Source organism: Eubalaena glacialis, chromosome 3 (genome assembly GCF_028564815.1).
Source record: "Eubalaena glacialis isolate mEubGla1 chromosome 3, mEubGla1.1.hap2.+ XY, whole genome shotgun sequence".
Lineage (NCBI taxonomy): Eukaryota > Metazoa > Chordata > Mammalia > Artiodactyla > Balaenidae > Eubalaena > Eubalaena glacialis.
The window spans coordinates 179,183,573-179,196,222 of record NC_083718.1 but is presented as its reverse complement, the minus strand read 5'-3'; the positions used below and the strand labels follow the sequence as shown (position 1 = coordinate 179,196,222).

General features: G+C 37.9%; 1 protein-coding gene across 11 annotated transcripts in view; it reads right to left on the bottom strand.

Annotated features, from left to right (window-relative positions):
• Positions 1 to 9,396: 9,396 nt before the first annotated feature.
• Positions 9,397 to 12,650, bottom strand: part of EIF4G3 (eukaryotic translation initiation factor 4 gamma 3) — a 384,972-nt gene continuing 381,718 nt past the window's right edge. For all 11 annotated transcript variants that reach the window (XM_061184801.1, XM_061184804.1, XM_061184805.1 and 8 more), the window contains 2 exons: positions 11,855 to 12,001; positions 9,397 to 10,377 (listed from right to left, as the gene is read on the bottom strand). In XM_061184801.1, coding sequence (XP_061040784.1) covers positions 10,196 to 10,377; positions 11,855 to 12,001 — 329 coding nt within the window. In that variant the 3' untranslated portion in view covers positions 9,397 to 10,195. The remainder of the gene's footprint in view (positions 10,378 to 11,854; positions 12,002 to 12,650) is intronic.

Here is a 12,650-nt window from a genome sequence, read left to right as displayed (position 1 = left end):
AACTTTAGCATACAGCAAGCTTTGCAGACTTCATGGCCTGTTGTCAGTGTAATAGGTTTTTTGCTATTCCTCAAATTTAAAGCTAAGTGATACTTAAGTCTGTTAGGCTAAAAGGTCTTGTTTTGTATAGAAAAGCAAAATATGTGACTTTGGAGATTTAGGCATAAGGATAGAGGAAGTTGAAGCAATTGCAGATTCCAAGAATATTCCAGACCACAGCTATGACACTGCCTCACAAGGTTGAGCATGAAAGATACATCAACCTCTTTTACTCACATTCCACCTCGTGTTAACACAGATGTTTGAAGAATAATTGATTGCCTGGTGGGGAGAGAAGTTTCTGTTCCTAGCAAGCCTGATCTTTATTTTCCCCACAAATCAAGGCTGAGGGCTTGCAGTTTCACACAGCAGTAACCAAAAGCCAGGCTGGAGCTTCGATCCCTTAAGAAGGTATTGTCCTGGTAGGGTTGGGGGTCACTTGACTTTTCTGGTTTCCAGCCAGAAAGACTGGAAATGGCTCTCAATTTGGCTGCAGCTTGGAAAGGCATGGTAAGAGAATTAATTTATACGATTAGGCAGAAAGTGGAGACTGATGAAGAGATTTAATATTACTTCACTACTGCCACCCCCTTAATGGTTTTCTCTTTTATTGTTTGTTATTATCTGAGGCCAAGACCCTGGTTTAGAGATAAGCAACACCCCTGGATCCTCCTCTGCCGATGTTGCACTTTCTTCTACTCGCTGGTGGCAATAATTTTAACTCTATTCAGCATAGCAGTCATCGAACTGAAAAACTTTTTTCTAAACTCTGAAAAATTCTGAGTCTAAAATATGTCTGATCCCAATCGTTTTGCATAAAGGATCATACAGACATCAGAATATAAAAACCAAATACATTTTACAAAGTAACATTTTCTGTCGTATGTCCCCCCCTTCTCTCTCTCTCTCTCTCTCTCTATATATATATATATATATTTAATGCTGGTTGTAATCCATTAATTTTGTCATTCACAGTTTGAGAACCTCTGTCCTAGATGTCATTAGCCCTTCGGTGTTCAATTGGAGTCAACGTTTCTAGCTCCTTGAGGGGGTCTGAAAAGTGTTAGTGCCAAGAGTTTACTGTCATTTTGAGGATAAGGGTTTTAAAAGCTACCCTTTAAGTTTGAAACATCTGACATATTGGATGGAGTTACAATTCAGCCTTCAAAGGAACAAAAACACTTGGGAATGTTATTACAGGTGTCTTTCAGTGGGAACTAGAACCTAGAATTAAGGTCCCTAAGGTACTTAGTCCTGCCATCTCTAGGGAAAGCAACAGGATTTGCTTTCAAGCCTGGTTCATGTCAGGTTCTGGGAATTGTATGTGTTGAACCGTCTTTTACCCCTTTTAAACACCAGAGGCAAGACAACCGCATTTTAGACATAATAAAGACACTCATTTATCAGATTTACTAAAAATCAAAATATATCCAGTTTTGACAGTGTAATAGGAAGTAAATTTGCCAACAGTACTATTCTTCTCTCTCCACTCCTACTTTGTGTCTTAAAAGGTAAATCTTATTTGCAGAAAGATGCCTGAAGGGGAACCAAGCCTGTGATGGTGGCCAGAGATAAGTGAGAGTCAGATCAATGACACCTAGGGTGGTGACTGTCAGGGTTTACGGATGGGGAGGTTGAGAGTTAGTGGGAGGCAGGACTTTCGGGTTTTAAACCAGGAAAATCCCAGCAAAATGAGTTGGTCACCATAACACATCTTTCCTTCATGGTTATGGGGAAGTTTGAGAAAGTTTCTTTAAGCTTAAAGGGGAAGATATTTTTCCCAATAAAACCCAGTAATTTAAAGGAAAACATGAATCAAAATCTATGACTGGAAAGAAGACAGATTTTTAAACTCAGAATTATGAAATTGGATCCATTTGTTAAAAAAAACACAAACCTGAAGTTCCAAAAAGAATGGTGATGGAAGGGCTTCCCTGGCGGTCCAATGGTTAAGACTCCATGCTCCGCTGCAGGGGGCGTGGGTTCGAAGGTAGTGTAGTTTAATTTTGTATGCGGCTGAATATGACTAAGGTTGCAGAATGGGATAGAAAAAGAACATTGGACACAGGGAGGACATGCCCCAGGTATTCCAGGCAGAATGCTGGGGGCTTTATCTGATCTCCTTTAATTAATCCTCACAACAACCTTATGAGGTGGATGGTGTTTATAGATGACCTTAATCTTAGATATAAACTTAACTGTTCATTCTAAAGAGCCAGAAGTTATTCCCATCCACTAACTGTGTGGCTAAATTTTGGGACTGGAAATGATTAAAAGTACAGCCATTCCTTTTACTGAGTGACAACTTATTAAAAAAAAAACAAACCATAAAAAACCCAACTAAGGTTGGTCTCTAGTGAATTCTACTAAACTGAGAGAATACGGCAACTTTCAAAAAGTTCTTTTACCCATTTGCCCAGAGAAGGTTTGTCTGGATTAATTTTGTCACAGGACATGTTTAAATTCTACTTTTGCATGTGAGAATGGACTCTCACCATACCTGCCACTCTTTCTTCATTTTTCAAATACACCCTGCATCCCCCCTACCACAGAGCCTTTGCACTCATGATCCCTTCTACTTGAACCCACCCCCTTAACTATTTAATTCTTTAGATTTCTCAGTTTAAAATTCTCTTCCTGAGGGAAGCGTCCCCTAACCCCGCAGTTTACACAGGGCACCCATTATATGCTCTCATAGCACTGTATTTTCAAAACATGTGCTATTTGTAATGCCACATTTGTGTGTCCAACCAACACCTTGCAGTTTAAAAATATTTTTAAAATACCCGAGGACTTCCCTGGTGGTCCAGTGGTTAAGACTTCGCATTTCCACTGCAGGGGGCGTGGGTTTGATCCCTGGTCAGGGAAGTTCCGCATGCCGTGAGGTGTGGCCAAAAAAACCAAAAAAACAATGAAGATATGAAAAAGGGTTGTAACATGACTGAAACTTAAAAAAAAATCTGAAAATATAAATTGTTCTCTAAACTGTTTGGTAAATCAGGTTATTTTCACCATTCCACAGTGGTCTCAACCCTGGCTCATATTAGTATCACCTAGGCAACTTTAAAAAAAAAATGATGCCAAGGTTTCATCCCCAGAGAGTCTGAAATAACTGGTCTGGGGTGGAGTCCCAGGATTTGTGTTTTTGAAAACTCCCAGGTGATTCTAACACACAACAATGCTGAGCCCCATTATTCTAGGTTCTAGGAAGCAATTAAGATAGGACAGCTATTAGAGCTTTGGCAAAGATAGTTTCCTAGGACTTCAGGTCAGAAGACGTATTTTGATTAACAAGAGGTAAATATTTCAGAAGAGTCAGAAAGGAAATCACCGGTAGAACAAGTTCAACTGCTGGATGGTCATTTGTTGTGAAAATTTCAGAAAATCTTGATATTCTTATTTCTTCGAAAAGTTTAATATCCTATTTTACCAAGACTTAATTCACTGTTAAGCTTGGCAAACAGTATTTAAAGTGATTCTGGATGTGCTCATATGGTTGGCATGAGTGAACCCTTTTTAGAGAGGACAGTGGGGGCCCATACAAGTGAGAGTGAACAAATTAGCAGTAAACAGTAGCATTAGCATCAGAACACAAGGCTCCTAACTCTAGTCAAGATCTCTTTTCCACTACAGCATACAACTTCTTCCTATATGAACTCTTGCTATCCACTCAGGTAACATTTGTTTTACTCAGCTGGTTCCTTTCGATGGCCTAATTTGTTTAACTCTTTCATGTTTCCTGAATAAATCTAAGACTTTACATTTACCTCAAAGTACTAACTTAGTTGCATCTCATCAAGTTTTGATATGCAGTACAGTGGTTTCCATTGTCAGTTAACTTCTGGTTATTTAGCAATTTCCATTATTATTATTTGAGTTAGTCTCGCAGGTAAGATTTTAACACTGTACTGTATGGTACTTTAGTAGACTGTCTGAATATTGCTAGCTAAGGGAAAGTTAAAACAAATGATCATAATAGGGAAAGAGAGGGAATAGTTCTAATCCTTTTTTCTTGTCATGTAGGGTGAGCAAAAGCATAATTGTAATATCTATAGGGTGAAGTCTTTTGGGTACCAGAGTTATATAAAAAATGAAGCAGTATTTGTAAAAAGTCAGTATTCCTGTGAAACTGGCAAGATCTCACATTCAGTATTAAAAAAAAAAAGAGTTTACAGCGCTGGCAGAACTAGAAGCAGAGAAACCCCAGTTGTAATGAGCTCACCCAGTGCCCAGATCTTGGTTTCTAAATACTATTCTCCTAAAGAAACCAAGGCTCCTTGAAGAGAAATGACTGACTCTATGACTAGGGCAGGAAAAATACAAAAATACAAGATACTCCAGTGGCATCTTGTACTGTCACAAAATAAGTGCTCTAAAAACAAACAGATGAAGACATGTCGAAGAGACACGTGAATCAACTTGAAAGAGCTCCCAAGGCCAAAGCTGGAACAATCTGGGTGACAAAATAATGTGGTATTGGATTATAACTCAAAGTGTTAAGATAAATATACATTAATCTGTACTGATATATATGTATGTATATAATGTAATATATGTGTGTGTGTGTGTGTATATTTACACACGGCTTAATAAAGAAACAAATAGAAGAGACAAATCTTTCTTGCAGGAGAATTCGAAATAATAAGCAGCTATCTTCAACTCCAGGAAGGAAGTGGAGCTTAATTCTCTCCTATTCCACCCTCCCTCCCCCAATGTGGGCAAGACTTAGTGACTAGCTTCCAAATAGACCAGAGTAAGAAAGGGGGAAAAGAAAAATAACTTTAGACTGGAGACCTGACAAACACCACTTTAACCATGTAGTCAAGGTTAAACATCACCAATGACGTCATGGGGGCATCACATACCCCCTGATATGATATGAGGAGGGCACTTCACTTAAAAGGTACTTTTACCCCAAACTCTATAATCATGAGAAAAACACCCGACAAATCCAATTGAGGGACATTCTACAAAGTACCTGACCAGTGCTGTCAAGGTCATGACAAACAAGGAAAGATTAAAAAACTGTCAAAGGCCAGAGGACACTAAGAATACATGATGACTAAACGCAATGTGGTATCCTGGATTGCATCCAGGACTACAAAAAGGACAAAAGGGACAGTAGTGATAAAGTCTGGAGTTAACAGCAATGCACCAATGCTGGTTTCTTAGCTTTGATAAATGTCCTCTGGTAGTGTAAGACATTAATAGTGAACTGGGTGAAGTGTATATGGAACTCTCGCTACTAAATTTGAAACTTCCCCATAAGAGTAAAATTATTTCAAAATAAAACATTTTTTAAAAGTTTGGCACATGGGTCTCTGTAGCTTTTTTTCTTTGATATGTTAAGTCATTTCATAATTTGGTAATACAAAATGATGTCTTCTTTTTTTTGGGGGTGGGGAGGGGATGGTTGGTAGTCCCGACATTAACAGATTATCATTTTTCCCTCTGAGGGATACATGTGATATTTGAAGCTAGTGAGCATATAGTGTATCTCTCCCTAAACTACTGGAGGATGTGGAGACTTAGAGCTCAAGTTTATCAAGTTTATTGAATAGGAAAAGTAATCTTCTATAAGACTAATAAACTGGGACTAACGAGTAGTAGGGGCTGTTTCAAGGCATTTTTATTCCTTAATGAGTAATTTTACTTTCATGACAAGTAAGCAGCCTCAACAGTCACTATGTCCAAATGTGCCTCAATGGAGACGACAAATAAAACCTCAGACTCCAAGTCAAGCTACATCTTAACTTTTCTAGGGTACACTGTAGTAGCCTCTAATTCATGCAGGAATTTCAACCCCATGGAAAAGTTATTCAAGTAGCAATAAATGAGAGGTCAAAAATGACCAGACCCTAGTTGTCAGTGCTAGGATGTCAGATATCCCAGGTCATATACATCAAGTTCACAGAGTGACAAAAGAAAATTCTCAGGAACTTGTTCAGAATTAGCTGATGGTTGTAAACATATTTCCAAGTTATACCTAAAGAAGTGACAGAGAACAAAAAGTTAAGTCAAAAACGGGAAAATCAGGGTCTAAACCTTGCTGTCAGGTCCCTGATGTTGCAAACACCTGTGAGGTTTGATCATTTGCTAAATGTTGGATTGGAGATCAAAACAAAAAGCAATGCAATGTATGATTTCATCTAAATGAATCCACAGAAACAAAAAATAGAATAAGTGGCTCTCAGAGGCTGAGGAGAGTAGAGAATGAGGAGAGACTACTAAAGGATATGTGCTTCTTTTTGGCATGATGAAAATGCTCTGACATTAGATAGTGGTGATGGTTGCACAACTGTGAATATAGTAAATTATGGGTGAATTTTATAGTATGTGAAATATATCTCAATAAGAAAAAAAGCAACACAAAAATAAAGGAATGCAAAATGTTCTTCTCTCCAAAATGGGGAATGTAGGAGTGCATAAGGGCCAATGGCATGGTCAAAACTGAAAAACTGGATCCCTACATTTTTTTTTTTTTTAAAGTAATAAAACTTAAGGGAGTTCCAGTAGTCTAGTGGTTAGGATTCAGCACTTTCACTGCTGTGGCCTGGGTTCAATCCCTGGTCTGGGAACTGGGATCCTGCAAGCTGCATGGCACGGCCGAAAAAAGAAAAAAACATATATATATATAAAACTTAAGTAATGATAACACAGAATTACATCCAATAGCCCAAGACTAGTTCTTCTAGCTTAGAATCCTTTTGACTGGATCAAGTTTCCTTTTGACTGGATCAAGTTCACAGAGTGACAAAAGGAAATTCTCCTTGAATGGAGCCATTTGAAACAAAAAGATGTCAAAAACCCCAGAATGATAACTTGTTTGAAGAGTGGTCCTAGACCAGATAAAACTGTCTTTGGGTTAATTGTTGTAAATAATCTAGATTGTATTCTGAAATATATTAAAAAAGACAAAAACCAAATCAAAGATCTGCCAGCGTAACAAGCGGCAGACACGTCTTAGTGGGATAGTATGCTGACGTAGCAATGTAAACTTCTAGCTTTCTTTTTTTCTTTTTTCCATGAAAAATGTGACCTCTGTGTGAGTAAAGATTGTTTTGTTCACTGTTTTATTCCCTGCACTTAGAACACAGTAAATGCTCAGTAAATATTTGTTGAATGAACCAAGTTCATGATGCAGTAATGAACAGGCTTGCTGGTCTTTGTAAGAATCTAAAATGGGTTTATTTTGAAAATTGGCATCATGTTCTTTTTCTAGAAAGGGAAAAACTCTCATTTAAACTTACTGAGTAGCTATAAGTTAGCTGGTTTGAATACAGGCATAAAGCACCTTAATCAGTGAACTAAACCTTAATTAATGAACCTCTTCCCAAAGTTCAAATGGGTGAAAGAGCTTTTGTGACAGCTTGAAGGAGTTGCAGCCATGTCAGTGCTGGCCATGTCACCTATTACTTTAAACCAAAAACAACCAAACCTTGCTTTCCAGTAAGAAAACTGTGAGGGAAATCCAAAAGGGAGGGGATATATGTGTATGTATGGCTGATCCATTTTGTTGTGCAGTAGAAGCTAACACAACATTGTAAAGCAACTATACACCAATCAAAATTAAAAAAATAAAAAATAAAACACAAGAACAAAAAAGAAAACTTGAACAGGGTAAGATTCATGACAGTGTTTTGCATTTCAGCTGGTTTAAGTGTGGATCAATTATCCAACTTTGCTCATATTTTGCCATTAGGTAATCTTGCTAATCCCATCTAATGTTCTGTGCATAAAGCAACAAGTTACCCATAAATTACTTTGTAGTCTCCTCATCACACTTCACACTTATAGGTGAGATGTCAAACACTATTTCTGTTACTGTACTATAGACGTTTATAGCTGAAGCTTTTTTCAACCCTTGAATTATTTTCCCCCCAATATTATTCTCTTTCCTCCAATCCTTACACTTGTCCACATCTAAAATACCCATGAATAGGCCATCACTACTACCTGAAGTTCCATCCTGGCTAGACCCCTGCAAACAACAGCCACGGATTTCCAAGAGGCAGTCACCACCTTGCTTCTCCATCCCCACCCACCACCCTTCACCCCTGTGAGTGAGTGCTGCCGACACCTAAAACTGCATCAGTCAGGAGATTCCTGGATCAGAATCCTCTGCACTTTTGATTCTGGCAGCTGTTAAAAACTCAATATAACACAGAATCAAGTTGCTTCTTCCAACTGAGGGTTCCCAGGCAGAGCCTGCAGCCAGACCCTGAAACTTTTCAGGCCCCATCTCTGATGACAGCTGCTGTCATACGCCTGTCACAAGACTTTCAGGACTTTGTTCTTTGAGAACAGCTTTCCACCCCTGTGCAGTGGGCTCAGTGGGCTCATGTAGTGGGATCCTGTATTGTGTTCAACTACATTCTGAAGAAGAACTTTTTATTGCTATGGAAAATTTTGTTCTTGTGTATCAAAAGTCTTGCCAAGTCTCTTAATGTGAATATTTCTTCAGAGATGGAAGCTAGAAGAACTCTTTGGTTATCCAGATACAAAATACAAGACTGCTTATTTGGGAGCAGCATGGCTTTCTTCATAATACATTTTGTAGGGTGATGGCCTACAAACAATTGAAATGGAAAGCCACCTGTAGAGACTACAACTTCATCAAAGAAGAAAAAAAACAAAGCACAGCACAGCACTCCAATATCTGTCGGAGAAACAGAGGCCCAAACCACAGTTTGTTTTATACTCACCAGAATGGCTTGAGTGAAGTTGAAGTTGGGGAAAAATGTGATTTTCACACATGGTATTGGTTTGGTTTTAGACCCACACCCACTTTTTAAAAAGTGTAATTTAGCTTTGGTTTCTTTCATTTTTTAGAAGACATCTTTGGGTTTCTTAAGCACTGGCAGCAATGATGATTTTAAAAATCAGTGGTAGTGGTAGTATCAAACTGAATTAGTGCCCCTAATCCAAATACATAGAGTGGAACACGTGGTTATTTAAAATATTGCTGTTAGGTTTGTTCCTACCATGAATGCATTTCTAGTTGGTGTTGGAAAGAAGCATCCCCTGGACTTCAGAGAAGCTCTCCCACCCAAGCACAAGTGTCCTCCTTTACCCACAAAGTAGCTTGCCTTTTCCAACTGCAGACACACAGGCAGGCAGGCAGACAGACACACACACACACACACACACACACACACACTCTCTCTCTCTCTCTCTCTCTCTCTCTCTCTCTCACTCTCTCCCCTACTTCAGAAGTGATTTTGATTAGACAGCGAGAAGCCAGACAGCACCTCCCAGAGATGGGCGCACATGCAGCAGCTGTCAAAAGGAGAAGTCACTTTACTTTCTTTTAAACTTGCAATGTTTGTCTTTATTTTGTTCTTTATATTTTGAAAGTGAAAAGAAATAGTATTGAGTCAATTTCTTTTTGTTTTTTTAAATATTTGTTCTATGTATTTACAAGCCTTAAAGTTGCTCTAAAGATTTCAAAAGTATTAAGAGTACTTTTCCCAGGGTAGCACTTTTTTTTTAAACAATTCTTGGAGTTCTCTGGTCCACAGCATTTCCTTCTGTTCCAAGGTTATGTATGTTTTGATTACTATTTTGATTTTTTTATTTTCTGAAGCAAGCTGAGAGGCAGGCAGAAAGATCTGATGCCAAAAAAAAAAAAAAAAAATCTTTCTTACCTTGTTCACCCCAAACCTTCTTAAATCTGGACTAAATACTATGCTTTTAAACAAACGTGAGGTGCATCTGAAGGGGAGGGAAATTTATTTCTCTGCTTTTCTATTATACAAGTTGTTTACAGAAACTGCAAATTAAAAAATTACACTGGCATTTGCAGTCCTTAAAATAAATTAAAAGTTCTCAACTTTTTTTTTTTTGCTAAACAGATGTGTTTTTTTTTAAAGTATGAGTCCTCGTTTAAAAAGAAAAGATTAAAACAGAAAATACTTTCTATAAATAATACATGTATTTTGGTTTTAGTGCTCCCGCCCTCAGGTTTGAAGTTTACTTTTTTCCAGTACCTTTTTCCTCCATGATCACCTTTCTTTCTCTTTCCCCTCTCCCACTCGTGCACACGTGGGGGTTTCTGCGAGAATTGGCCTTGCTGCACTGTGATTGGCGAAGACGTGACACTTTTTATAAAAATACTTAAATTGTTTCTTTTGTTTCATTTTGTGTATTTGAAGTTTTAGTTATCCTCAGACTCCTCTTCTGCTTCCCGCAGCCACGTGAAGAATGCTGTGACAGATTTCAGGGCCACACCCTTCCCATTCTGCTCTGCAGGGTCCTTGCTGCTTTCCCATTTGTAGAAGGCATCCTCAGAGATCACCTCCTCGTCATACAGGCAATCAAAAAACATCCGTAGCAAATCTGCAAGGAGGTGAAAATAAACCATCAGTTTTGGGGGCACTGTAGCTGTGAGAAGACTGTACCTCCAAGCAGTGAATGGATGCACATGAACTCCCCAGGATAAGAGCATCCATGACACTTCATCACACTCCCTCTTGATAGCATAAGAGCAAAACCATTTGTCTAAAGAAGCGGAAAAGATTTAAGCAGTCTAAACTATTTCCTATTCCTATTATTTTGTTCAATTTGAACTATTTTCTGATATTGCTGAGCTGTTTGATATTATGTAGTTCTCAACCAAAACACTTAAAAATTAAATACAAGAATACTTTTTTTTTTACTTTCTTTATACATTTTGTTTGAAATTTTACAATAAAAATATATTATTTTTACAAATTTTGGGAGGAAAAGGCAGAATGTACTTTCCCCCCCTCTAATGTTGTTTTCAAAATGAAGAGTAATAATTCATATGAAAAAAATGGGTAAAAACTATCTCATCTGGATTTTATCCAGTGAAACGATAGTCATTGTTTATTGTTTTCAATGCCCAGATGATCTGGGCAATTTTAATCCTCTGTTTTGCTCTCACAGTGGAAACTTAGCTTATATTGTTGTTCAAAAAAGAGAGATTTATAGATAGAATGTCTCTTCAGTTACACCCTGAGGATTGTTTCAATCTTTTCCTTTATTCCCAGAGGGATTTAACAGCACTAGCCAAGAAGGAAAACTCTGAAAAAGCTACAGCCTAAGGAAATGCCAAAGAACTACTTCAGTGCTATCTCTAAAACAGCCAAGTATTTACTATCCACTTTCACAAGTTTCAACTGAATTTTCAAGATTTAACACAATTCAGTTAATTTACCAGCATCACTAAGATTCTGGTGTTCAGGTTACCTTATTTGTCTGGTTAGCCAGAATTAATCATAACTCGTAACTGAAAATTAGTCTAAACTGCCTTAATGTCTTTGTTGGGTATCTGAGGATTCTGAAGAGTATCATCCTCTTTCATTATTAAGACCTGTGTCAAAGAAGGTGAAAAACTGTACTGCACATATGCTAATGCCAAGGTGCCCTAGACCTGCATTGTCCAATAGGGTAGCCACTAACCACATGTGGCTATTTACATTTAAATTAAATGAAATTTATTTCCTCTGTCACAATAGCCACATTTAAGTGCTCAACGGACATATGTGGCTCATGGTTACCATACTGCATGACAGAGATACATTTCCATCATTGCAGAGAGTCTTATTAGCCAGACCTGCCCTAGAATGAGGATTAAATCTCTAATATAAACTAGTGTTTTTGTTATCATTTTCTCATAAAAGTCTAACACTTAAAAACGTTCAGGTCTATTAAAGTTATTGGTTATCTGAGTTTTTGTAACTAGTGATTCTTCTATTATCCACTGTTCAAGCCCATCCAACCATCTCTCATGTCTTGGCCTGGATAAATCTCACCCTCTAGTTGGGTTAACCGTAGCAAGAGGTAAACTTACTGGCAGGTTGATCAAGTTTTACTATTGATGCTTGTAGTGCATAAAGTGCTTGCAGTTCCTTCTCCGTATCTGAGTCCAGGTACTTGATTAAGATCGGCACTCTCTGCTTGATAACAGCAGTGTCTACTCGGAAGGTAGAACAGTCGGCTGGAGGTGATAGAAGAACTGAGCATTAACACACAGAGCCATTTTCAATTTTCTGAGTCGATAAGACACACAAGACTCTGCAAGGAAAGAGGAAGCAAGGGGGTCCAAGGCAAAGATTTTGAAACCCAAAATTTTCTGAAATTCTTAATGGGATATTCTCCCTGAAATAAACAAACAAAAATATAGAGGGGGGGGGATATATTTAGAGTGCTGGGTTCCCTCAAGAGCAGCACACTCAGTTCTTTATCTTTAATCATAAAGAAACAGGGACAGTGGTTTCATGACATTCCAAACTACAAAAGGAATTAGAAAGGAAATTAAAGTGATAGTTCATATAAAATCTTTTCACAAGGGTAAAAGAATTAGAACCGTTTTATTATTACTATCAGGATAAGGACTAACTGTGACAGTGGCAAACAACACATTTAATCTGAGCCTTCTGAGGGAAAAGCACAGTAAAAAAAAGGGCTAAGAAAAGCATGCTCAGGGCCTGGAAGCATGCGTGGTTTTTTGTTTTTGCTTTTGTTTTTAGCTTTATTGATCTTTGCTATTGTTTTCTTTGTTTCTATTTCATTTATTTCTGCTCTGATCTTTATGATTTCTTTCCTTCTACTAACTTTGGGTTTTGTTTGTTCTTCTTTCTCTAGTT